Below are 25,652 nucleotides of genomic sequence, written 5' to 3' on the forward strand. Positions count from 1 at the left end.
TGTTAATTTCTCAATCTAAAGCAAAAACCAAATAGTTCTAAAATGTCTGTCCACATATTTAAAATCTAAAATTCACAGAAAAGCACTTTAGGTTTACCGCTCAGTAATCGATACACTGCAAGTTATCGGTAAATTCGAATTATCGTTGTATATACTTTGCCAACTTATCGATATTGTCGATGCATTAAATTCTTGGGCCATCCCTAGGCGTTAAGAGCTCATTTTTGCATCCAAATAAAAGTAATTGAAAAAGCCAAGTCCTGCTTAAACTGCTGGGACTTGGGCTATTTAGGTAGCAAATAAGAAGTAGTTGAGCATGGATTTCGAAACCATCAGTATTGAGCAACTGGAGGAAGCAGTGGTTGTCTTTTACCGTTCCACATCGCAGGAACAGGCAATCACACACGAATGGCTGACGAAGGCCGAGGCCAGCCCACAGGCCTGGCAGTTTTCCTGGCAGCTTATGCAGCTGGGCAAGGTGGGTGGCTTTGAAATTTCGCTTTAAGGACCGAAAAATTAAGTTTTTACTGCATAGAGTCAAGAAGTGCAATTTTTTGGCGCAATTACACTACACTCAAAGCTGATGAAGTATTGGCACGAAGTGCCACCCGAAAACCGTGAGGAGCTGAAACAAAAGATTTTGGAAACGATTGTGCAATTCGCAGGAGGACCCAAACTAGTGCTTAATCGGCTTTGTCTATCGGTAAGGGCACAATATGAACAGCACTTGTATACTTAATCCATATTTGAATTACTTAGTTGAGCGCTTTTATTGTTCACATGCTGGAGGATTGGCCTTGCGCCATTGAAGAGGTAATCGAGACGTTCCAAAATCAACGTATTCCAAACGTTACCGCCGATGTACAGCTGTGGATCATGCTGGAAGTGCTGCAGGGCATACCCGAGGAGGCGCAAGTCATTCATACCTCCGTAAAACGCGTTACACTGCGCGCTGAGATAGGCAAGCGTGTGCCGCTCGTGCTGCAGACTGTCGAGGCATATTTGAAGCAGCAAATGAACACAGAATGGGACACCGAAGGCTACAACAATATGGCACGTGCGGTGAAGTGCGTCAGTGTCTGGATCAGGTGCGAGATAACCATATATCTTTAAATTTATATACCTAGCCTATTGTAAAACTCGTAGAAGCATTGGCTACTCAATTGAGAGCTGCGTCAGCATCTGTGGCGTGATGTTGGAGCTAGTGAACAAGTGTTACTGGCCCTGCATCCGTTCTGGCGTTGGCTGCATGTCTGCCGACGAAAATGAACTCGCCGAGACCTGTCTCAAGGCAATGGTCAGCATAATTGTGCAGCCAGATTGTCACAACTATCCCAAGACGGCTGCTGTGCTGATTAAAATGTTTCTGGATTCACTATGCGACATCACCCAAAGGGAATGGCGACGGGATAACGATAATGAAGACATTATTGTGCACATCTATATGCTGTTTGTGTCTGCCGTGGAACGACATTCGGCTTTGTTTTTGAGCGGCATCACGGCCACAGATCCAGAGTTATTTGCCATCTGGTGCCGCATGGTACATGAGATACTGCAGTGCACAGATAAGCCGGGAATATATCCTGTAGAGGAATCATGCAGCACCATGGCCCTGGCTTTTTGGTATATGCTGCAAGGCGATGTTTTTGCCATGCCAGACGAGGAAAAGCGCAAGTGCTGGGAGCATATAAAACCGCTCTACGCACACTTGACCACTGTCCTGGTTCGTAAATCCGAGCAGCCCGACGAGAGCTCCATTGACAAGTGGAACTCCGATGATCTGGAATGTTTCCGTTGCTATCGTCAGGATATTTCCGATACTTTTGTAAGGCACACACTTTTATCCTGGTAATTAATTATGCTAATTCGCAGTGCCTTATCGTCTGCAGATGTATTGTTATGATGTATTAGACGACTACATATTGGAGATATTAGCAGCTATGCTAGACGAGGCCATTGCCGAGCTGCAGACGCATCCCACACACTGGACGAAACTAGAGGCTTGCATCTACTCATTTCAGTCGGTCGCCGAGCATTTTGGCGGCGAGGAGTCTCGCCAGATACCCAAGCTAATGCGCGTGCTCTCCGAGATACCGTATGAGAAGCTTAACGAGAAGCTACTCGGCACTGCGCTCGAGACAGTTGGCTCCTATTGTTCGTGGCTAATGGATAATCCCACCTTTATACCGCCAGCTATTGATCTGCTGGTACGCGGTCTCAACTCGACAATGTCGGCACAGGCAACGCTGGGCCTCAAGGAGCTGTGCCGCGATTGCCAACTGCAATTGAAGCCATACGCGGAACCGCTCCTTGATGCTTGTCAAGCTACGCTCAGTACAGGCCGCATGAAGAATTCGGACTCGGTGCGTCTCATGTTCAGCATAGGTAAACTGATGAGCTTGCTGCCACCGGAGCAAATACCCAAATATCTAGACATCATAGTCAGTCCCTGTTTCGAGGAGCTTCAGACTATTTGCCAGGCGGGCGCCGTAAGTAAATTACACTATATCTGATTATATTTATAATATGAAATGTCTTTGTGCAGACGACACCTGCAGCACGCATACGCACAATATTCCGTCTCAACATGATCTCGACGCTGTTTTCGTCGCTTAACACAGATGTTGATGAAGAGCTAAAGGAAGTGCACAATGTGCAGCCCGTGCTGCTGGTTATGGAAAAGACGATGCCAATTTTTCGGCTCATTGCCGAGCTGTGGGTGGAGGAACTAGACGTACTAGAGGTGCGCGCTAAAAACCAAACCTAATTGTTGGAATTGTGTAAACTTTTATCTACATTTACACAGGCTGCCTGCAGCGCTTTAAAGCATGCCATTGTTAATTTGGGAAGCAGCTTTAGGCCAATGTTGCAGGACTTGTGCTATTTTATTGTGGCGAGTTTTCAAACCCGCTGCTGTGCGCCCACTCTAGAGATAACCAAAACCGTGAGCATGCTATACCTGATTTAGTTAGGATTGAAACCACATTTGACAACTATTTCAGGCCATAATCGTCTTCTTCTCGGAGGAGAGCTGCAAGCCATTGATGCAGCAGCTGCTATTGGAGTTTGTGAAGCACAGTTTTAAATTGTTTGAAAATACGCCCCATGAGAACTTCTCCAACATATCCGATACCATGGAGATGTTCTTCGCCTGTCTTACGCAAATCATTAAAAAGGTGCCACAAGTGTTGGAGGACAAAACGATTGCCTACGATCGTCTTATTTACTATGCACAGCGCGCCATGACGCTACCCGAAAATGGTCCCATACGCGCAAGCACACAATTTGTTACACAATTTCTGATGCAATCGAGGAATCATGCGCATATGACCGATGTGGTGCTAGCCTCGGGTGAGCAGATCCTTCACACGGCCATGATTTGTGTGGGCTATATGACGCCGCGACAGCAAGTGGATAAATTTGCTGATGTATTTCTATCCATGAACAAAAAGTATCCGGCCGAAATGGCTGTTTGGCTAAAGACTGTAATGTCCGTGCCCAACTTTCCCACTGAGCTCATCAGCGAGGCCGAAAAGTCGCGTTATGTTACGCTTATCATCAAGTGAGTAAAATCCTCGCAGCTGCTATTGTATATCTTCTTGACACCAATTATATGCTCTACAGGGTAAAGTTCAACAAGCGGCTGCTGCAACAACATCTGACGGAGCTGGCTGGCAAGACACGAGGACTTGTCCCGCTTCAGTCTCCAGCTAATTGAAGAGGAGATTGCTCAACTTCATGGCCAAATCTCTTATATTTTATCGTCCTGTTCTGTGTAATTAGATGTTAATTGTAATTAAGGCGCTCTGTAAATGTTCCTTCCAATAAGTTGTTTATTTTTAATGATGTCAAATATTATTGCTGTGCTGGGGCAGGCAAATATATTTTAAATATAGGTTTATAAATATTTTGCCTGCCCGAACTCAGCTTTATCTTCTGAAATGAATGTGTTAAAAGGCTGTTTCTTGACATGATTTAACGTTTATTCATAATTTTACAAAAATTACACGCTTTTGTTAACGCTTTATATGCCTTTTATTACAAATTCCTTTTTATAGGCCATATATCTCATAATATGGTTTTAATGTTGATCTTAAATTGAAAACTTTGATTTTTTCACCGTTTTCCAGCCTATGGAATTTTCCTTAATTCACTTTCATTGTTTTCTTTATTTTTTTATTGTTCTTTAACCCTTCATATGTATCTATAATGCCAAAAATATGTAAATACATCTCTATATATAATATATATGTGTCTATAACTAAATGAAGCCTTTCATTTACTTGGCCTGTACAGCACTTGGTAGTGGTAGCAAAAGTTTGATCAGCTCTTGACTGACTGCTAGAATATTTGAAAATATTTGTATTAAGAATCCGGGCCATATACCAGGGTTTATACGTATATAATATATAATGACTGTTTTGCCTGGCATCAGTGCCAATTAATGACTGTCACGGATCCAATATATACGTATGTAAATATATATTTAAATATTTAATTATATAGAAATAGTAGCTACGACCAGCAATAGTCCAAGTCTGTTTTTGACCCCGTTTCCAGAGTTAATGGGGATGATAATGATCAAGCGATATACATACTATTCATGTTGATGTGGATGAAGTTGGAGTACTCTCGTGGTTCCATATTAAGTGTCGATGCCCCAACTTACATAGAAGAATATGTTTCAATGTAAATTTACCTAAAGGAACATCTGCTTATAAATTATTTGAAGTCCACAATTAAGTAAGTATCTCCTACAGATTATGATGTCTGCGCCTTTTTTTTCTCTCTTTTCATCAAATATAGTGTCTCCTCAATATTCAATACACACACAAAAAATACATACATACATAAGCACACACATAAATATACATACCACATTTGTTTATAACAAATTGGAATACATATATACCAATATATATCGTATATATTTAAGCAGTTAATGGTAAGTTATTCGCATATAGTATAATAATTATCATTTATTACGGTTCAGCCGTATGTAGAGTTTACTGCCTCTATTGTATCTGTATCTGAATAAAATATGAGCCACTGCCTAACGGTATAGAAAAGTCAAGAATATTGCACTAAATTGAGCAGATTCTAATTCAGGAATAGCTGCTAGGTCTGTCAAAAATAACTAGCAATATTACCATCTCTTAAAAGAAAACCTAATGATAAGAAATACATAAAATATAGTTTTCGTTCGAAACAAAATGCTATATTTTATTTAATATTATTATTTTCCAGGCGAGTTTTTCGACAACTTTTGCATTTCAATACTATAACCAATATATTTATTTTCCTTTATGTTAATTATTTAAATTGGTATTTTAGCCTTTATATTTGTTATATTGTCAGCAAAATATAAAAAAAAAAATAATAATGTCAATGCGCTCAAAATTTACCCTTTCTCTTTTCTCAGCAATATTTTGTATACTGTTTAATAAGCTCGGTGTGATATTTAATTGTCGCTAACTTTACTGTTTGTCAATATAAGCTATTGTGCTTACTGTAGAATATATAATTCTTAATTATTTTTCTTCCTGCATAGATTTTTGTATATCTCATATTATTGTTTTTGAAGTAAATTACAAACAGAAATACAATGACCAGTGTGGCAAAGTCATGTTAAATCGCATACCTAGGTGTCTATATAATTATTGACTTTTGTATACCGTTTCAGAGCACGCAGGATATTTGTGTGGATGACTATTATAGCTATATCGAAGTAGTAGCACACATATGCATAGTAGTATGTATAAATGGGTAGGTAATGCTCAATCAAAGGTGGTAGTTTCTTACGTCTTTAGCTTACGCAATGTCAATTCAAAAACTGTACAAATTTTGACGTATTCACTGAAATGGTAAGAGCATAATGAATCCATATTATTATTGGAATGGTGTATAAGAAAATTGGCAATGGCTGCATGCAGAACGACAATTGGGGCAAAATATCATTTCATTAATTCGTTTAATTCTTTTTGGCTCATGCAATGTTTCGCGGTAAACACAAAAAGCATTTATCGCCTTTCAGCTAGAATTTGTTTGGGATTTTATTGGTTGGTATTATGCGTGTTTATTTATTATGTAGTTATTATTGTAAATTTATAATATATTTCTATAAAACTTGTGTGCTGCACTTGTTGCCACACGCTCACAAAACATACAAACAACAATATACGTCAGCTTATTATCATCATCATCATTATCATCATCAAATCATCTGCAGCATCATCCAGCCCCCTATCATTATAATCATCGATTAGACATATTTCTGTTTCTATATAAGTGTTCTATGTGTTCTATATGTGTATTTCGTTTAATCTATGTAGAACCTTAGCGACGTCTGTGCAACGCCAGCGTTCGGGCACGTGAGGGAGGACCAGCCCGAGAGAATGGGGTGACAGACAGCAGGCCTAACAGTTGTTTGCATCTGGGGGCGGCGTTGTCAGGTACTCATCGGTTCGCTTGTGCTCGATGAGGGCGCGCACAGTACCGCTGTCCGAGGGCAGGTCGGATTTCCGTCGTATCAGCGGCTTGTCCTTGTTCCGTTCACCGCGCATCTGTGGGCGAGGGGAGCGTAATGCAGACGTAGTAAGGCATTTAAATGTTGTCACCTCTGAACCCAGACCGATTATCGATTACGTTTACGATTACGATTACATAAGTGTACGACACTTGACGTTTGACAGTTACAAGATCTGAAGATGTTATTGCCGGGTGCAGTTCGTGATGATGTGGCTTAGAATGGGTGCTATAGTTAGTTGCCGACACACCGCATAAGGGAATCACTTCGCACGATTATCTATGTACACACACATTCATATACCACATACAATATACATAAAGTAGAAGTTTATATTATTTACATTGTGGCGGTTTTAAAGATCAAACAGCAATGGACGTAGTAAACAGGAGATGGTGTATTAACGAATTTAAAACTTTGGACCTATCATAGATTTTGTGTTGCAATGTTAAGTTATTATTAAAGTAAATGACAAATGATTCTGTTCTCGCACTAGTTTAATTTAATTGATCTAGCTACCAGTAATATTAAAACTCATTTTCGATATTAATCAATCTTACCATATATATATATTTCATATGACATACGATTATATAAATAGTAGTGACCGATGCTCTCAACTGCAGTGCAAATGATCATACGTATTTACACACATATGACAAACATATGCCATTAAAGAAAAAGTTTAAGATATTTAATCAAATTTGGCTTGAGACAAGAGAAACTTTGTCGACAATTTAATCGAACCTAAATTTAAGCTATTAGCGTAGCAATAATTTTGTATTAAGGCCCTAAAATAAAATCCCTAGCTATGCCCTACCTTAATTTAGTAATGAATATGAAACGATTTTCGCTTTGTAAAGATATTATCGATAAACAAATCGATTATAACATAAAACAATTGGTGTTACAAGTAATATTTTGTATTTTAGCTATATGTTAATAAGATGTATTAAAATAAAATTTTTGCAGAGCATCTTTTAGTCAAAACATTCTCATTTATGGTTATATAATTTTTCTGTATGTTATGCGCATTGACGGAAATAGAGGGTGTGGGTGCTTGGAAGTAGTTGCGTAATAAAGAAAAGGAACGATTAAATAAGTTGTACATATATTAATAGATACAGATACAGAAACATGTATTTATAACTGACACGAGTGCGATTATTGTTTGCAACAGGCATTCATTCGTTCGTTCGTTCGTACGATTCGTGTTAAGACAGGTGGTTGAAGGATTAGCTGGCTGACGCACAAGCACACAAACACACACACACTTTTCTCAAACACGTACACAGTACGCTGGTGTGTGGCTGTGTTCAGTTAGTAGTTGTGTAGTGTGGTTAGTGTGGCTAAGGCTTGTCTCACCTCTCTGGGCTCCTGGTTTGGCTGTTGCTTTAGCGCCGGTGGCGGCCTTGACTGTTGCTCAAGCTTATCGTAGGTTAGATCACAATTCTCATTGTATTGATCGTACAGTATTTGACTATCGGACATCGACAGACTATCGCTAAAGCGACGCGCCTTGGTCCACTCCGGATTGGTTTTGGCCAGGCTCTCCACCTGTTGCCAAAGCTCCTCGCGTTGCGTAAGCTTCTCGCGTTCCCTAAAATAACATTTGGCAGAGTAGATTGTTTTCGTTAGCTAAAGGATAAACTATAGAGGTTTCATCTTCTTACTGCTGCTTCTCCTGTTTGTAGTTCTTGCTACACTCATCGAACAGTCGCTGATTCATCTCCATGAACAGCTTAAGGGCATTGTAAATGAGACCGTGAATGGTCTTATTCCAGTGCGTTTTAGAGTTACGATTAAGCGCTGGAAACATGATGGGCAATATGGTCTGCGAATTGTCCGCTATCAGCGACATAATGTACTCATTGTTCCAGTAATAAAGTGCACGCTCCGCCACCTGAAAATGCGGCGAAGAGACGCATTTGGATATCTGACGGAATAGGGGCGCCATCACCTTCTGAAATTCGGCCGGTTCAATAACATCGAGCAGCTCCTCCACCTCATTCAAAAACATAACCTCCTTAGGACTGTGGGTTTTGGGCCAAAACTTCAATAGACTTCTACAAGAAGCAAGTGTCCAAAGGTTAAACTCGATTGTATTCAAAAGAGCGGATACTGCAAACTTACTTTATGACCGCCTCTGACAAACTGGGATCCTTTTCAAGGAACTGCACCACGCAGTATGTCAGCTGCGGATGGTATACGGAGAGGCTCTTGGCTTTGTGCAATGGCAACAACACCTTAAGTAAAAATTGTTTGTGCTCCTCCTTGAGCGGTAAAGCAAATCCATTAATGATGCTACCCAATATTTCCAGCAACTCGGCAATGCCATTATGATGCTCCGTTTCGTAGATAAATCTGTAAATAAATTGAAAATGTTGCATACGTTTGAAAAAAATATATTTAAAAATAACAATATAAATCTTGAAATAGAATATAACCTTGCTTGTGCTCTTACTGACCTGTAAAACACGTTGTTGATCTGTTTCCTAATAAATGCCCTCAATCCCAAGAATTTGCCATAGATGCGATGTAGAACAGTCTTAAGGAAATCACGTTCACGTGGATCCTCCGAATCGAATAAATCCAACAGTTGTAATACAAATTGATGATCGATATAACGTTTTGCAATATTTGGCTGGAAATCGGGTGACTCCAAAAAACGCAAAAATAGCTCATAGACTAATTGCAAATGTGGCCAAGATGACTCCAATGTTGGCTCATCCTCTTCCGGATCGAATTCAGCGCCATTGGGATTCGAGGAGGGCGGCAAGGTGCGAAATAGATTTACTGAAAACTAAACAAATAATATAGAGTAGAGAAAAATATCTTGAGGAAAACTGAATTATATCATTTATACCATATTGATGGCCTCCGGGTAGATAATCTCTGTAATAACGCCATTCTGATTGGACAGATACTCGACCATCTCGTGCAGGGCGGCACGTTTGACCTCCTTCCATTTTAGATCGCTTAGGGGCTCGGAGAAATCGAAAAGAGTGCAACATTGCCGTAGTTTCTGCAGAAACAGCTCCTCCCGCTCCTGCGCTGGTGTTTCTATGGAGGCAAATAGTCAAGGGGTTTTATAAACTATATATATAAACAGTATCTTCGATAAACTAAATGCACTACAAATCGAACGGAGACCAACGAAACAACAATAAATAAAAAAAACTGACGGAAGCAAGCTTAACTAAAAACTATATTTTTTTTAATGGATCTAAGAAGCTAAGAAGGAGCGTAACCAATAGCAACCTCGCAGTGGCGGCAACGCCAGCGCAGTTGATGCGTTGGGCGGCGAGTGAAACAGATTCCGATCGCGTGCGCGTCCTGGACTTCCCGTCAGCTGTTGCAGCGTCTGCGGCGACGATAGATTGTGGCCCATGGCATCGCCGTTTTGGCGTAGTGCTGACGCAGACGACGACGACAACGACGTCGACAACAATGACGACGACGCCACCGACACCACCGCCACAGTCGCCGTACTGCCGTTGCGCTGGCCAATGCCTAGGGAAATGCTAATGCCACCGACCAGATTCTGTGCCACTGTCGAGCGCAGCGGCTCCTCGGGCGCTACTTCGCTGCTGCTGCTGTTGCTGCTGCAGTTGGTGCTTGACGCAGCTGCATTGCTGCCCACATTTTTGGTGGCATTCAATATGTTCTTAATGGCCGCGGCGGCGCTCACGGGTGACTGTTGAATGATTGTTGAGGTTGCGTGATTTGATTTATGAAATGAGTAGAGCAGAGAATTTCATTCATTACGTGTACAACTTGAATCTGTCTGGTGGAGGCAGTGTCTGGTTGTGTCTGTGTGTGTGTGTGTTGAGGCAAAACCAATTGCTGCAAACCTTGTTGCTGGACGAACTGGCTATGCTTGCAGCAGTGACTGCGCTAGATGCAGTGCTTAGCAATGAACTGGCTGTGGTGGCTGCCGAGAAATGTTGCGCCAAGGTGGACACCAGTGAGTTGCCGCTTGTTCCGGTTGCAACTCCAGTTGCTGTTGTGGTGGGCGTGTTCTTAGACATGGCTGCTGGTGGTGTTTGTTGTGCTGCTGCTGATGTTGTTGTTATTGTTGCTGCTGGCAGCACATTCGTCGTCGCGGACGACAGCGACAATGAGGACGTGGAGGTCTGTGACCCAAACGGCGATGAGGAGGCAATTAACGCTGCGGCTGCGGAATTGGCACCACCTCCGTATGTGGCCGCCGATAAGCTGGAAGCCGATAAGCTCGCTGCAGCCGAGCCCAGCGAGGACGAGCCAGCCTGCGACAGCGATGACAGTGCCGATGCCGACGAATTTGAGCTAGTCGATGAGGACGATGGCGACGATGATGCGGTGGTGGTGGTGGCACTTGCCTCTGGTGGCGACAGTGGCATTTTGCGTGCCTGCACCTCAAACTTGGCCTTTAGCTCCCCCACGCTGCTGAACTTGAATTTGCTATTATCGCCCTGGCCCGACTGCTCCTCGTCGTCGGCCAGCTGATCTAAGCCGCTGTGAAACGATGGCGACTTGGGTATTCGTATGCCACCCAGTGCATAGTAGCCAGCGGCGGCAGCGGTTGCTGTTGGCTGCTGTTGCTGTTGTTGTGGCTCCTCCTGTTTAGCTGCTGCTGCTGCTGAGTTGCTTGCGTTGTTGTTGGCTGTTGCTGCAGACGCTTGTTGCTGCTGCTGCTGTTTGGTGGGGCCGTTGTGATGGTTACCCGTCAGCAACATAGCACCGATGACCATTTCATTAGTGCCGCACTTTGTTTAATGGCGGCGCAATCGAAAAGCATCGCTTTCAATTACACGACGCACTTTGGCTGAATGTTCTCATTTGCTAATTGCGGGACTCTCTAATAACAACAAATATGGAGCAACAACAAAAACGACGGGTAGGAAAAATGCGACACTAATAAAGGTTAATTTTTCTTATGATTTCTGTTTTTTTTTTTCTTTTTTCTAACGTTCTAAGCGTAAATTTTGTTAATAGCATCTGTAATGGGAATTGCAATATATAGATTATGATTTATTTATGTATGCAGATAAATGAAAACGATAACGAAATGAATTGGAAAATGGAAATGAAACATGTATGAAAAAAATATGAAGTGATTGCTGGAAGTCGCAAATGAGAAATAATAGATCTATAGACACACATGCGATGTCAGCAACTACAATACATACATATGAACTATGTATGTATGTATGTATGTATCTATATATCTATATACCTATATACATACATACATCTATTTTCGCACTTACGAATTTCTTTTGAGAACGGAACCGGTTTTAGGAATGTCTAGTATATTAACAATTTGATTTGGATATAACGGTGCACAGCGCGCTTGATAATGGAGACAATTTGCTAAGCAATTCAGTAAAACTCAACTGTTGGGCAACAATTTAAACGGTGAATTTAATTTTTGATTGCGGAGCTCTCGCAGAGCCGTGTTGAATGCGAGGCAAATTGTTGAGGGCAGGCAGGCTGAAAAATCGATAACATTTGCCGTGGGCGAGCGCAGGATGAGCAAAGAGAGGCATTCGAGAGAGAATGAGAGTAAGTAAGAGAGCGCCAAAAGTGTTCAACAACAGTGACGAAAACAATGCTAGACTGCCAAAAAGGGAACTACATATTTGAATGCCAACAGCAAACGTTTTAATAATTAACAAGTGGATAAGCAATAAAAACACCAAACAAATCATTGCGCTTGTATCTGAAACGGAGGAAGCGGTGCGCCGGGAGAGCGTAAATGGCGCGCAAGGCAAATGGCAAAAAAAGTGGGCGGCAGGCGTAACTACCATATGAACATATGTATGTATGTATGTACATATAGGCAGATGTGTAAGTTGTGCAGTGTTGAGTAACCCAGCAAAATAAACATCGCCCACTTGACCTTTGCGAACTTGCTTAATAAATAATAACACAATAATAAAATTCCGACGAGCAGCAGCGATTCGACAGCTGAGCGGCAACGCAAATCATATATCAACAAAATTACTAGTATACACACCACTACACATATGTACATATTTACATCTATATGTAGTATATGTAGCTGCACATATGTAAATATTTTGTTTACTCACTTTCATTGAGCGGACTGAGCGCTGTCAGTTCACAGTTCTTGGATACATTGTAGCGGGTGCTGGTCTGTCGCTTTTCCTTTCGCATCAGCGGTGTGGTGGTCAGGTTCAAGCCCTTGGTGATCTGCGTGGGCGGCGGCGCATCACGCGGTGGTGTGCTGTCCTTGTCTGTCTTGTTAGCCTGCAAATATCGAGCAAATTCATGGTCAGCAGCGAAAGGCGCTTCATCTTCTTGAAGAGAGAAAGAGACGGGGCAGGTGTAGGGGGGACGGCGGCGGCAATAGATTGAAATTATAGTAAAAACCAAACAAATGAAATAATAAAACAATTTCAAACATTAAGCTTTAGTTCCTTTTTCGTGGCACCCTTTCTATTACCTTGGTCTGTGCAAATCCTTGCCGCCTAAGCTGAGCTGTCGCCTGTGGGTTGTTAGTCTCGGTTTTAGTAATACCAACAAAGAAATGTGCATTCTCTAAATACACATACATTAATGTATATGTATGTCTTGGTGTTTTCACTACATCGATTTTTGATTTGGAAGGCAAAACTGTGAGACTCTAATTGAAATCAATCATTAGGCATATGTGTACACATTGGCGATGATAAGATTAGATATAAACAATAGTGCGTTAAGGTTGAGGCCACAAGGAGGTCTATAAGTGTGTGGGATACGACGAGACTAACATATAAATCGTTCTATAATTGACGTTAATTATTAAGCATGCTCTATTGGGTCGGGACATTGATCATTTCTTGTTTTGCCTAGTACATATTGCGCTACTAGAAATAACTTTATGCATATTCGATATTGAATGTAAAACAGTAGTCGGCGGAAAATTTTTCATTTTCCGATTAGATACAAAAACAAGTTTTGCTAAAAATAAAATAATCGATTTTGACTGAATAGCATTAAATAATATTTTGTTTTGTGATAATATCGAAATAGGCATAGGTTATCAACAATCTGTACTAGAAGTGTTCGAAAACGTATTGTGCACGAATACATACATATATTTAAAAAACATTTATTACTCACCTCGCTTTTGATGGGAGTAGCAACAATTCCACTGGTTACAACGATAGGCGTTGTGCTTGTTGCTGCTGCTGAAGTTGTTGCTGTTGCAGTTGTTGTTGTACTAAAGTTACTGTTATTCTCTTTGATACCGTTAGCGGCTGTTGTGACTTTGTTATTGTTGTTATTTGTTGTTGCCGGTTCGCTTTTAATAGACGCTGCTGCCTCTGGCGCTGACGTTGGTGACACCGCCGCTGCTGCTGCTGCTGTCGTGCTTTTTGTTGCTGCTTCTAACGCGTCGTTATCCATAATCCGGTCTCAGCTTTATCTGCAGCCTAAGATTGTACTGCTTCTTCTTGATTGGTTCTTAACAACACAACAACAACAGCTGTCACCGCATACAACAAAATAGAGCAATTTTCGTTCTCTTTAATTCGTATTTATTTCTTAGTTCTCTCTTAATTGAGTTGTATCTGATAAATACGGACAAAATTCCAAACCCACCGCTGTGGAAGTGTTTAAAAGAAAATTAACGTAGCAATAACAAAACCAAATTAGACAAAAAGATGACAACAACAACATGCAAAAAAAAAAATTGACCGATCAGCCTACACACATATGCACATGAATACACAGACACACACAATCGTACCTTGTCGAATATGGGGGTAAAAAGAAAAGAAAACCGCTAGTAGCAGTGCGCACTTGGCCTGAAGACAAAGTTGTCACATATTAATACCAAGTTACAGCTTTAAGCACGCCGAATCCGGTTCTAAACGGTTCTAAGCACATCTAAGAAGTTGCATTCAATCAGTTCCGATACAAATGCATATGTGTGCACATGCATACGGTTTATTTACATGTATGCACGCACACATTAAAGTTTTAAAGGGATTACTTCGATTGGGCTACAGATTAACAGGCACACTGGGAGCTAAAGATCACGCGACGGCTCCCGCAAAAAATTAAAATACTCTGAACGCGTTTGTCGCTTCCGCGAAATTGCAAACACAGAAAATAAATACAAATATCAAAACATACAGACGCAATGCGACAGCAAGCAACAAGTTGCGAAGCAATGGCCGTCGATCAGAGTTGCCAGACTAAGAATTCATCTCATTCCCATGCGAACATCAAGTGTGTGGACAACATTTGTTGATATATTTAGGGAGGTAGCGGTGTAGGGGTGGGGTGTCTGTGGGCCTTTACATTTCGCTACACAAATATTGTATAGAGCAACCGGAATATATGCAAAAAAGAAATGAGCAATATTTTCAAACACTCGCATATTTTATATGTCACCTTAGAACGCGTGGAGGGCGACAGCTCTGCTCGCTAACATGGGGAAACAGAGAGAATAGAAATAAACTGAATGTGTACTATGCATAATTAATAGTTGCAGAAAAAAGACAAGCCAAACAATAATAGGAATGCAAAAAAAAAAAAAAAATGTTAAACTCTGAATGTCAAAAGGGGGAGCGTTTTGGGTTGGGTAGGTACTAGTGAAAAGAGGGAGCCTTTTATTTACCGCGAGAAGCTGCAAGATCTTATTAAATTTCCCTCTACTGCGATTTAACATTAAATATTTTGCTGATTAATGTTTTTTTTTTTTTTTTTTATTTGTTTTACGTAAATGTTAATTCTAACACACGCACACACAAAACACTCGCAATCGCACTCGCAATGTTTTCTCGTTTATTCACTCGAGCTCTTGAGGCTGTGGATATTGCTGTGGGAAATTTTTGCGCTTCACTTTTGTGCTATAATTTTCTCTGCCGATTGAGAATTTCGCAAGGCTTGCTTACAAATCACAACGTGTTATCAGCGCTAGTGCTTTCAGTTCGCTTCTTCATCAAAAACACTTAACATCAAGCGCAATCTTAATTATAAATAATTATTTTTGTAAAATATTTTGTTCACGCAACGTCGCTGCTAAATAAAAGTAGTGTTGCCAGACATACCAATATCAGCTATTAGGCAAAAATATCGATGGTCAATACCCCAAAAACCAGCTTCATCGATACATTGATGATGATTAATCGCTTTCGCAGCCGCATTGGATGTTAAGCCCAAAACTGCATTCGAAAGAGTACAGACTTCATTATATTCAGAAGTGATTGTTCATATTTTTTTCCACATAAAGCGACACACATAACAAAGAGTGCAAGTCGATGATGTGATGAAGTCCCTCCGGGAGGAATAAAAGAAATTAAGCGCTATTTGTTTCTGCACCGATTGAATTGATCGATTAATTCATAGATTCACAGTAGAATTCACAGAATCAAGATATATGTATACATATTTTCAAATAAAGTGAACAATACTCTTTAAAATTAATAGAATATTAATCAACTAAAATAAGGTAGAAATGCATGAAAATTAAACAGCTAAAGAGTTCAATTCATCACATTATTTTATGACACTTGTGGGCTTATCTTCTAAATTTAGAATTTATAAAATTCTACTATCGATGTTTACAATATATTTTAATTGTATTCGACAAAAACAAGCATAAACATCGGGATTTGTTTTCATCACTAACTTGCAGATGGCAACACTGGTATGCGATTTTTGTTTATAAAATAAATACGTTTTAAAGAGTCTACGCATAAAAATTGCCATGAAAATTACAATAAAGGTGCTCAAAGGCAAAGATTGTACACTTGAGGTAGGTTGTTTGGTTATTTACCATAATACTATGTACAATTGAAATGTTGTCTTCCTTTCCGGACAGGTGTCACCGACTTCCACCATTCTGGAAGTAAAAGAACAAATAGAAGCCGCACTACAAATACCCGCCACAAATCAGAAGCTCCTTCTGCTTGGCAGACCTCTGAACAATGACCACACAATTGCATCCTATCCAAATATCAAAGAGGGCACCAAGATTAACCTGGTCGTCATGAAACCTGGGCTGCGCGACTGCATCCATCGAGCCTTTCGCAAATACTATACGGAAGCGCAATCCGAACGGCTGACCAACGAATTCATGACTGATTTTGAGGCAAAGTTGAAAGAACAGAGCTTGGACGATTTGGAACGCTTTGCTGATAATTGTTTATAAAACTGACGACGCTATGCTGATAAAGCTATTAACATAATATCGCAAAGAAGAAAACAGATTTTACTCGATTTATATTATTTGTTGCCCAAGCATTATTGTAGTAAAAAAAAAAGAATGTCGACTGAATTTATTTGAATACTTTGTCATATCCGATACAGATTTATTTGCAACGGCCTGGCAACTCTATATTTTGCATCGGCCATTGAGCAAGTGTGAGTGGTGCCAGTGTCAGAAATGCAGGCGTGCAATTTTTTTAGCCGAGTTGTTAACTCTACGAAGACTAACGCGCGATCTTTTTCCAGAACACTTGGAGCCATGGTTAAGGTAGGTTATAGCTCAGCATCCCAAGCACATTGAAAACAATTGTAGTTAAATAATTATATAAGCACAAGCAAATGCCTAATAAATATTGATTTGGGCGGAAGAGAATGACACAAAGTGCAAGGCCATCATCAAGGTTACATCAGTTCTATCACTAATGCATTTGTATGCTGTGTGTGTGTTTGCGCTTGTTGGCTTTTGTGTATTTTTCTAGGTTGGAGACAAACTGCCATCTGTGGACCTCTTCGAGGACTCGCCAGCCAATAAGATAAACACCGGCGAGCTAACAAATGGCAAGAAAGTGATATTCTTTGGTGTGCCCGGTGCATTTACTCCCGGCTGCTCAAAGGTAAGTTAATTATCGAAAATATCATTTAACTTTTTAAAATTGGTATTTACGCATGTGTTTGCCCACAGACCCATTTGCCGGGCTACGTAACTTCAGCAGACTCGCTTAAAGCGGAGCAGGGCGTAGACGAAATCGTCTGCGTTTCTGTAAACGATCCGTTTGTGATGTCTGCATGGGGCAAGGAGCATGGAGCAGCTGGCAAGGTTCGCATGCTAGCCGATCCCGCTGGCATTTTTGCATCCGCTTTGGATGTGAACATTGACCTGCCACCGCTAGGCGGTGTGCGCTCCAAGCGTTACTCCATGGTCGTACAAAACGGCGAGGTTAAGGAATTAAACATTGAGCCCGATGGCACTGGCTTGAGCTGCTCGCTGGCCAACAAAATTGGCAAGAAGTAAACGCGCAATGTCTATTTCCCAATATTTACTTGTAGTAAACGAATCATGTAATAATTAGTGCCGTGGCCTAGCGCCAAAATATCATGTTTTCAATTATATATTGAAGCGAAACTATGTAGTGAATAAAAGAACTGCAATTATAAGAACTATGCTTAATGGTTTTTTGTTTAATATCTAGTTGGGCTAAAGTGTTGATCTTATCTCTAACGGTTGTCCGTGTTCGGCGCAATCTTTTGGGATAGTAGCTTGCCGTAACCGCCTCGGCCTGCATCATAGTCTGTTCTATATTCATCTCGCACCTGTCCGCCCGTCTTGCCGCGTCCATATTGACGGCCCTCAATAAAGCCCGCGTCCCAGTCCACACGAATCAGTCGATCGTCCAGCCGCGTACCATTTACAAATCTGCAATGTATCATAAGTTAGTGTATCGGGTTAATTTTACTAGATGGGGCTGCGTCAACCTCATGGCGGCCTCCGCTTCCGCACGCGTGTAATATTCAACAAAACAAAAGCCGCAAGGCGTTTTTTTATACTTGTCCAGGCCCATCACAATGATGCGTACATCGCCGCAACGTGAGAAAAGTTCGTGTATTTGCTCTTCGGTTGTGTAAAATGATAAATTTCCTACATAAAGTGTAGTCGAGTCACGCAAAGAGCGTTCCTGCTCCGAACGTGAGCCCTGGAGAACATCACAAATAAATTACAGGCTCTGAAAATGATTTTAATTATGCTTACTTTAAAGTGCTGATCACGATAGGAGCTCAAGTCTATAGATGCAGTCATATTATTTATTGAGTTGATAAATACAACAAATCAAACACAAAATATCCAAATTTTGTTGGCTTAAAAATAATGTCAGTGTGCACACACACTATGCGATTAATAATTATGGAACAACCAGGGCTGCATTACAAATATATGGGCAGCTATCATTTTTGTGTACACACTGCACGCGTAAAAGAAACAGCGTAGCAAAACAAACTATAATTAGCTACCAAGCTCACAAAGCGACAGCGCAAACAAAATAAAAAAGGAATTAAATGCATAATTCTCAGACTACCAGCGGTATTAAAAGACAGCTGCGTTTTCGCGGTGATGTCAGCGCTAACAACAACCGCATCGAGGACCTGCAAAATGAAGAAACTTACAAACTACCAAAGGTCAAACTGCCAACAGTTCCGGATGACGTTGGCGCTACAGCAACAGCTGCACAGCAGCGCTTGCACACTGGTAAATACGAAAAATATATGAATCGTGGCAGGATTTTTACTTGCCTTACGTATTGGCCTTATAGCCGGCTCGGAGACGAGCACATTTTATGATTTCTTCAAAGTGGAAATGACACGCGGCTACATGTTGGAGCACGACGAGGAGCGTTATTCGGCACGTCGCCAGAAGATCTACAGTTTTATGCGCATCCCACGGGATCTGGAGCGTTTTATGGTTTATGGCATTATGCAGTGCGCTGACTCCTTTCTCTATATACACACATTTTTGCCCGTGAGATTTCTGCTGGCCGTTTGGTCGCTGCTGACGCGCACTGTGGCACGCATTTGTCGACTGCGCGGCGGTGGTCAGCGCCTACTATCCCCCGCTGAAATATGTGATTTACTCAAGGGTGCCATCTGGATATCAGTGACGCTGATCATGCTGCTTGTGGACACCAATCGTGTCTACCACATCATCAAATCGCAGTCCATCATCAAGCTGTATATATTTTACAATATGCTTGAGGTGGGCGATCGATTGCTCTCCGCCTTTGGTCAGGATACCATTGATGCTCTCTTCTGGACGGCCACAGAGCCAAAGCACTCCAAGCGCGAGCACTTTGGCGTTCTCACGCACATTCTCTTTACGCTCATCTACGTGTTCCTGCACAGCGGCCTCATCATGTTTCAGGTGGGTAAAATATCGATAGCTATCCATAGCTTATATGAAATTGAAAAACCGTTGCCCAGCTGGTTTTAAATATGTTGCATTTCCTTAACTCTTGCAGGCCACTTGTCTAAATGTTGCTGTCAATTCCAACAATAAGGGCCTCCTCACAATTATGATATCTAATAATTTTGTGGAGCTCAAGGGCTCTGTGTTCAAGAAGTTCGATAAGAACAATCTGTTTCAGCTGACCTGCAGCGATGTGCGCGAACGCTTCCATTTGTCTGTGCTGCTGTTCATCGTGATGATTCAGACTATGAAAGAATTCGACTGGAGCATCACACAGTTCTGTGTCATGCTGCCCGATTGTTTTGCTGTCCTGTTCACGGAAATCCTTATTGATTGGGTGAAGCATGCTTTCATCACGAGATTTAACGAGCTACCCGAGAGCATCTATCGGGAGTACACGACGAGCTTGGCCTATGACATGACTCAGACGCGTCAGAAACATGCCTTCTCGGATCACTCAGACCTGGTGGCGCGTCGCATGGGCTTTATACCATTTCCGCTGGCAGTGGTGCTCATCAAAGCCATTTACACAGCGGTGTCATTTCACAATTTAGCTGCATGGCTGCTCTTCCTGTTGGCTTACCTATTTGCCTTGGGGCTGCGTATCTGCCTGACCATTTGTGCATTGGGCAAGGCATGTAAGCTAATGAAGGAGCATCAGACGGAAAGAAACAGTTCCACGCCCAGCAGTATGACTAATGTGCCCGTTATTGGAGCAACTGTTGGTCTCGCCATTCCAAATTTGCAAATACTGAACAACAATAATATTAACAGCAGCGGCAGCAGCGCACCTTTAAAGCCGTCACATGTGGCGGCTACTGCTTTGCCGCTGGATCAGAGTCTGAACTTTTCACGTGCTACCTCAACGTCTACTCCAAAGAAGGCGACCAGCGAGCAAGAGCTGGATGTGACCAATTCACTGGAGTTGGGCGCCACAGCGCTTTTCTCCAATAGCGATGTGGACCTAGACGATGTGTGCCTTAACGAGCAGGTGACCAATGTGAATTCAAATGTTAATGCCCAGGAAGTCTACCAGGAGGAGGAGCTGGCTCGCAGTGAGCCAGATCTTATGCAGCTAAACGATGCGGCTGGCGGTGAGGCCAGCAACAGTGCACAGCTGGAGCGAGTCAAGGGGCTGCCTAAGCGAACCCACAAGCGCTCAGAGTCCGAGCCTTTCATGGGCATGCAATGTCTCAACGAGAAGCCAATTGCGCCAAATGCTGGCGGCAATGCAACGTAGTTAGGATTGTTTAGTTAATTACTTTATGTCGCTTGTGGCTATAGTAAATCGCTTGAGTCCCCTGGAGCTGGAAATCCTTGCCTGGATAAAGCCCTGGTAATTAATAACGTATGTGAAATGAAATTTATATGTATTGTATTAGTTTAGGAATGTATGCTGATGATGTTCTCTATAAAGTTGACTTTATTGTACCCTCATAAGTGGGATATGCATTTGTTTATTATACTTATTTGCGTACGTAATCTTTGTTATTGCCTTTTCTTCGGCTAGAACATAAACGGCGGTTCGGATTTTCAATTCAAATTTAACTGCCACCTTGGGCATTGATATTTAACACTGATCTATGCGGTAATTTCCAATACTGATTGCATGCTGTTAGCTTACAGCAATTTAACCCAGATTACTGTTAGCTGCTGTAACACAACATTTTATTGCATACTTTTTTGGGCAATGCAAGAGAGAGAGAGAGAGAGAGTGAAGTTGGATGAGAAAGAGAAAGATGTTGCCGGTTAGTGAATGTCCCGATAATCGAGGCTTAACTGTGTCTAACGGCGCGATTTTTAATGTGATAGGGTAAATAAAAGAAATAAAAGAAAGTAGCTTATTCTACCAATTCTACCAACATTGTGGTTAATGGGGAGACAAGGAAGGAAATCAAGGACTTCTTATAAAGTTATAACCAATTATACTTCATTTACTGACCATCCAACCATGTAATCAAAGTTTGCCCAACATGATAAATTTAACCGGAAATGCGTGCCAACATCCGCAACGCCTCTGCGTAACCTTTAATATTCGCTGTACACTTGTGTGGGCTTTCCTTTCCTGGTCCTTGCCATGCTTGCAGCAAGGCACCTAGCCCAGTGAGTCAGTGCACCCAAGCTGAAGATTACTCATTGAGCATTTTAGGGGCGGGAGTTGAAGTTAGCCTAATGTTAACACAAAACTTAAGCAAATTAGTTGCTGGGCAGCGAGACGGGGCGCCGGCCAATTTTGCATGGTTTCATGAATGAAAATGGCTTTATTCGCTGGCATCGTGTTTACACGCGTAGAAAAATCAACAAGCAGCAAAAAGGCCGCCTTTGTACCCGCAACTGCTGCCAAAAACATACGCACGGCTAATACGGCTGCTCAGCTCACCTTGGGCGTGCACGCGCCTGAACACGCCGAAATGCAAGCGCACACGCACACACAGTAATACGCTCCTGCACACACACACGTACACACTCGTGCGCACGCACACACGCACACGCACACACACACGCACACGCACACACACACGCAATTTACCGCTACACACGCGCCGCGCCTTTGGGCGTTTCATTTTTATGAATGAAATTCTACGCTGACCTTGAGCGTAATTACGTCAGAGCTGCCATAGGGGAAAATTGCTCTGGGCTTACCCCTCAGAAAATCCTTAACTGCGCATGTCCATCGAATCATTTGGCCCCGCTTTCGGTTCGAGTTCGACTGTGGCTGGCTTCCATTCATGAATTGCCTTTGGGTTTTCATGAATGGTCGTGGGTCAAATCTGTTTTGGATCCCCTACTTTTCAAGGACACGTGTGCCGCGTGCCGCTTAGGCATTCCTATTGATTTTCCCATGTATATGTATACAGTTTTTTTTTGCACAAGCTCGCGCCTTTTAAGTTTCCGGTTAGACAACCAACATTTCGATAGTTTTACATAGTTTTAGGCCGTTAATGTGCGCTCTAGTGCAACAACAGGACCAATAGGATATATACATCGTATATTATATTTTTAGATATATGATTATGAATGTGAGCAGAATGTGAGCTAATTCGTAACTAAACAATTCGAATTTAATCCGATTTTTTTTGGGCTGCTCTTATATTTTCTTACATAAGTCTATGCGATGATATTATAAATGGGCATAGTCGATTTTTATACCCTGAACCCATTAAAAATGGCTATAAGGGTATATTGTATTTGTACGAAAGCCAAATGTATGTAACAGGCAGAAGGAAGCATCTCCGACCCCATAAAGTATATATATTCTTGATCAGCATCAACAGACAAGTCGATCTAGCCATGTCCGTCTGTCTGTCCGTTAGTCCGTCCGTATGTATGAACGCAAGGAATCAGAAATTTTAGATGTAGATGCTCCTAGTTCCCGCGCAGATCAAGTTTGTTTCCGATAATCGATAACTTACTCCGTTTCCAAGCAATCGATAAAAATCTATATCGATATCCTGTTTTTTTGGGCAATTTTGGTAAACAATAAGAGCTAGAGTCACCAAACTTGACATATAGCTTCTAAAATAGAATATATATATGCATTTGATGTTGGAAGAAGAGGGTTCAGGGTATCCCCTAGTCGGGAGCTCCCGACTAGAACCTTTTACTTGTTTAAGTTAAAGTTAATTTAACTGTAACTAAAAAATTGGAGTTTGAATGCAAGACTTTTCAGTTTTGCAAAGTTTTTGGCCCATGTGCGACTGCGTTAAAAAGCTGTCTCCAAAAACACATAATTTCCGGCCGGCTGGCGTGCGTTAAAAATAGCCTTGAGTAAGGCAGGCAAAACGGAAAGTGAACGCGCAGTTTTATGAATGAATAAAAGGGCACCCACGACCCACGACCTACGACCTTCAGCCACAACCAGTGCGAAGCCAGGCAAACTGTGTGGAAAATGAAGAACTTTGGATGAGAAGCCGGGCAGGGCCAACGTTTTGCCTTGCTCTTGACTGGCCTTAGCCCATAATTTATTGATTTTCATCAGTCGCGAGCCGGAGCCGGAGCCGGAGCGCGAGTCCGGCACATGCGCCCTTCGTGCCAGCCAGCTGGTTATCTGTGCGGCACATTGTCGTCACGTTCTGGACTCGCGGGCATGGGCTACAATAAAACTGTTGCGTTACTGACGTCATACGATGAAGTTTAGTAAAGACCGCATTGCCAAAAGTTTATAAATATACATACATAAAATATCTGTATATAATGGTAAATATTTAAATATTCAAGTCTTCGCCAAGATCGAAATCATTGAACCATTTGTAACGCTGGAGACGCGACTGAACTATCTCGCCCAGGACATAGAGGCGAACGGGTATTTTAGCACCAGGTTCGCCTTCGCTGCTACTCTCATCCTCATCTGGCCGTTGTTTGTTGGAGATCAGAACATCAATGACAATGACACCGTGCAACAGATAGATGACGCCGCAGCATAGAGCGCAGAGAGCCTGTACACGCATATAGCTAAAGACTGGATGCAGTGGCTTCTCCACTTCCAATTGATATTCACCCCGAGTGTGGAACAAGTGGAAGTCGCGCTCTCCATTCTCCAGGATCATCAGCGATATGAAAATGTACAATAAAAAGCCGACCATGGTGCGTACGATTTCTTCAAAAATGCAAAATTGATGTCCCGTGCAGATGTTGATACTAGCAAAAATTGTTAACACCGTGAATATATAGAAGGATGCCCAACTGAAGTAGTGGCAAATATGTGACCAGAGCGGCAAGAAATCCAGAGATTGCTTCAGAAACCCGTGGATATGGCAGAACATCAATACCATGTTGAGTAAAATTTCGATTGTGTAAAATTGGAATAAAATCGGACGCATTATTAACCTATTTGGCACCAAATACTATATGTTTTATGCAATTATTATTCACTTAATGTTTCTTGCGTGTTTTTTTTTCTTTCCTTAGCTTACTATTTAAATAGTTGTGTCTTGGTGTAGTTATATATTTAAAACTGATTTTTATTTGTTCTTAAATCCGACAGTTTTCGCACAGAATGTTTGATTTTTGCCAGCTAACTGAATTGCCAGGATTGTGGAGGTTCTTTGGAAACCCTTAAATGGGCAGCGGAGCACCGCGAGCAAAATTATAAAACCATTCGTACTGCTCAAGATGCGTTTGCACCAACCCGCCCAGGAGATAGAGACGAGCGGGTATATATTCAACATTCTCGCTGTACTCATCGGAATCATCAACCATTCTTTCGAAATCGGAGTCCTCCTCGTTCGACAATGACACATCAATGACAACGATGGCGTGCAGCAAATAGGTGACCCCGCAGGTCAGAGCGCATAACGCCTGGGCGCGCATAAACTCAAAGAACGGATGCAACGGTCGCTCCACCTCTGATTCGTGCTCAACCATTAGGTACATCAGATGAAAGTCCGACTCCGCATCCTCCAGGGTCAGCAGCGAAATGGTTATGTAGAATACAAAGCCGCATACGGTGCGTATGATTTCCTCACTCAAGGAGCACTGGTGTCCGGTGCAAATGTTGATACTCGCGAATAGAGTTAATATTGTGAAAATATAGAAGGACACGGAGAAGAAATAGTGAGTAAACTGTTGCCGGAATTCCAGAAAATCCAGCGGATGTGCCAGAAATCCGCGTATATGATAGAACATGATCAACATGTTCAGTATAGTCTCAACGGTGTAAAACTGAAACAGAACCGGCCGCATTATTGCCCGATTTTACACTGTCTATACTCCAATATAAATATGTATGTTGCCTCTTTCCTTGTTCTTTTTGTTTTGTTTTTTTTTTTTGTTTTTGGTCTCGCATCCGACAGTTTTTGCAAGGTATGTTTGACACGCTTTTGTTGGGTCCATGGATTGCTGAGGCAGTTGAGAGTGCTTCGCTCATCATAAAAAAAACCTCTTCACATTTGCCCCGTTGCCAATGTGGTTGTGGTTCTTGTTGTTGTTGTTGTTTTGGTTTTGGTCTTCGTTGGACTGCTGCCG

At 41.8% G+C, this 25,652-nt stretch overlaps 8 protein-coding genes across 8 annotated transcripts; 4 read left to right on the forward strand and 4 right to left on the reverse strand.

The window, feature by feature from the left end:
- The first annotated feature begins 217 nt into the window (after positions 1–217).
- Positions 218–5,854, forward strand: LOC115765646 (importin-13). The gene is made up of 9 exons (XM_030709304.1): positions 218–478; positions 536–703; positions 760–1,088; positions 1,147–1,825; positions 1,890–2,489; positions 2,546–2,743; positions 2,807–2,944; positions 3,003–3,562; positions 3,625–5,854. Exons 1-9 carry the CDS (start codon positions 317–319, stop codon positions 3,716–3,718), a joined length of 2,928 nt encoding a protein of 975 aa, XP_030565164.1. The 5' UTR covers positions 218–316; the 3' UTR covers positions 3,719–5,854.
- A 29-nt stretch (positions 5,855–5,883) lies between these two features.
- LOC115765647 (serine/threonine-protein phosphatase 2A 56 kDa regulatory subunit gamma isoform) lies at positions 5,884–11,103 on the reverse strand (the record flags this gene model as incomplete). Its single annotated transcript, XM_030709305.1, has 8 exons — positions 5,884–6,563; positions 7,892–8,126; positions 8,200–8,592; positions 8,660–8,890; positions 8,995–9,329; positions 9,393–9,589; positions 9,788–10,223; positions 10,381–11,103. Coding segments are annotated over 8 exons (2,697 nt in total), but the record flags the coding sequence as incomplete, so codon positions are not given.
- A 5,046-nt stretch (positions 11,104–16,149) lies between these two features.
- LOC115765652 (ubiquitin-like protein 4A) lies at positions 16,150–16,808 on the forward strand. Its single transcript, XM_030709309.1, has 2 exons — positions 16,150–16,280; positions 16,347–16,808. Exons 1-2 carry the CDS (start codon positions 16,233–16,235, stop codon positions 16,674–16,676), a joined length of 378 nt encoding a protein of 125 aa, XP_030565169.1. The 5' UTR covers positions 16,150–16,232; the 3' UTR covers positions 16,677–16,808.
- A 72-nt stretch (positions 16,809–16,880) lies between these two features.
- On the forward strand, positions 16,881–17,890 carry LOC115765650 (peroxiredoxin-5, mitochondrial). Its single transcript, XM_030709307.1, has 3 exons — positions 16,881–17,000; positions 17,212–17,346; positions 17,415–17,890. The coding sequence occupies exons 1-3, from the start codon at positions 16,911–16,913 to the stop codon at positions 17,742–17,744; spliced, it is 555 nt and encodes a 184-aa protein (XP_030565167.1). The 5' UTR covers positions 16,881–16,910; the 3' UTR covers positions 17,745–17,890.
- LOC115765651 (nuclear cap-binding protein subunit 2B) lies at positions 17,882–18,606 on the reverse strand. The gene is made up of 3 exons (XM_030709308.1): positions 18,480–18,606; positions 18,206–18,423; positions 17,882–18,146 (listed from the first exon to the last, which is right to left on the reverse strand). Exons 1-3 carry the CDS (start codon positions 18,525–18,527, stop codon positions 17,948–17,950), a joined length of 465 nt encoding a protein of 154 aa, XP_030565168.1. The 5' UTR covers positions 18,528–18,606; the 3' UTR covers positions 17,882–17,947.
- A 163-nt stretch (positions 18,607–18,769) lies between these two features.
- Positions 18,770–21,109, forward strand: LOC115765649 (protein TAPT1 homolog). The gene is made up of 3 exons (XM_030709306.1): positions 18,770–18,974; positions 19,039–19,643; positions 19,741–21,109. The coding sequence occupies exons 1-3, from the start codon at positions 18,785–18,787 to the stop codon at positions 20,926–20,928; spliced, it is 1,983 nt and encodes a 660-aa protein (XP_030565166.1). The 5' UTR covers positions 18,770–18,784; the 3' UTR covers positions 20,929–21,109.
- Positions 21,110–23,821: 2,712 nt separating this feature from the next.
- LOC115765759 lies at positions 23,822–24,625 on the reverse strand. Its single transcript, XM_030709422.1, has one exon. It carries the CDS (start codon positions 24,506–24,508, stop codon positions 23,894–23,896), a length of 615 nt encoding a protein of 204 aa, XP_030565282.1. The 5' UTR covers positions 24,509–24,625; the 3' UTR covers positions 23,822–23,893.
- Positions 24,626–24,730: 105 nt separating this feature from the next.
- Positions 24,731–25,500, reverse strand: LOC115765758. The gene has a single exon (XM_030709421.1). It carries the CDS (start codon positions 25,368–25,370, stop codon positions 24,744–24,746), a length of 627 nt encoding a protein of 208 aa, XP_030565281.1. The 5' UTR covers positions 25,371–25,500; the 3' UTR covers positions 24,731–24,743.
- Positions 25,501–25,652: the final 152 nt, after the last annotated feature.

The sequence above is a fragment of the Drosophila novamexicana genome, unplaced genomic scaffold, assembly GCF_003285875.2.
Source record: "Drosophila novamexicana strain 15010-1031.04,08,12 unplaced genomic scaffold, DnovRS2.1 tig00000986-arrow-arrow-pilon, whole genome shotgun sequence".
NCBI lineage: Eukaryota > Metazoa > Arthropoda > Insecta > Diptera > Drosophilidae > Drosophila > Drosophila novamexicana.

Bases quoted from the DNA above. Each gene is read 5' to 3' on its own strand.
- LOC115765759 (XM_030709422.1), bottom strand. From the start codon at position 24,508: ATGCGTCCGATTTTATTCCAATTTTACACAATCGAAATTTTACTCAAC.
- LOC115765758 (XM_030709421.1), bottom strand. From the start codon at position 25,370: ATGCGGCCGGTTCTGTTTCAGTTTTACACCGTTGAGACTATACTGAAC.
- LOC115765646 (XM_030709304.1), top strand. From the start codon at position 317: ATGGATTTCGAAACCATCAGTATTGAGCAACTGGAGGAAGCAGTGGTT. The intron at 704-759 runs GTAAGGGCACAA...TGAATTACTTAG, and splicing joins TTAATCGGCTTTGTCTATCG to TTGAGCGCTTTTATTGTTCA. The intron at 1,089-1,146 runs GTGCGAGATAAC...TAAAACTCGTAG, and splicing joins TGCGTCAGTGTCTGGATCAG to AAGCATTGGCTACTCAATTG.
- LOC115765649 (XM_030709306.1), top strand. From the start codon at position 18,785: ATGCATAATTCTCAGACTACCAGCGGTATTAAAAGACAGCTGCGTTTT. The intron at 18,975-19,038 runs GTAAATACGAAA...TTGGCCTTATAG, and splicing joins ACAGCAGCGCTTGCACACTG to CCGGCTCGGAGACGAGCACA. The intron at 19,644-19,740 runs GTGGGTAAAATA...TAACTCTTGCAG, and splicing joins GCGGCCTCATCATGTTTCAG to GCCACTTGTCTAAATGTTGC.
- LOC115765650 (XM_030709307.1), top strand. From the start codon at position 16,911: ATGCAGGCGTGCAATTTTTTTAGCCGAGTTGTTAACTCTACGAAGACT. The intron at 17,001-17,211 runs GTAGGTTATAGC...GTATTTTTCTAG, and splicing joins CACTTGGAGCCATGGTTAAG to GTTGGAGACAAACTGCCATC. The intron at 17,347-17,414 runs GTAAGTTAATTA...GTTTGCCCACAG, and splicing joins TTACTCCCGGCTGCTCAAAG to ACCCATTTGCCGGGCTACGT.
- LOC115765651 (XM_030709308.1), bottom strand. From the start codon at position 18,527: ATGACTGCATCTATAGACTTGAGCTCCTATCGTGATCAGCACTTTAAA. The intron at 18,424-18,479 runs GTAAGCATAATT...GATGTTCTCCAG, and splicing joins ATCGTGATCAGCACTTTAAA to GGCTCACGTTCGGAGCAGGA. The intron at 18,147-18,205 runs GTTGACGCAGCC...GATACATTGCAG, and splicing joins GAAGCGGAGGCCGCCATGAG to ATTTGTAAATGGTACGCGGC.
- LOC115765652 (XM_030709309.1), top strand. From the start codon at position 16,233: ATGAAAATTACAATAAAGGTGCTCAAAGGCAAAGATTGTACACTTGAG. The intron at 16,281-16,346 runs GTAGGTTGTTTG...CTTTCCGGACAG, and splicing joins GCAAAGATTGTACACTTGAG to GTGTCACCGACTTCCACCAT.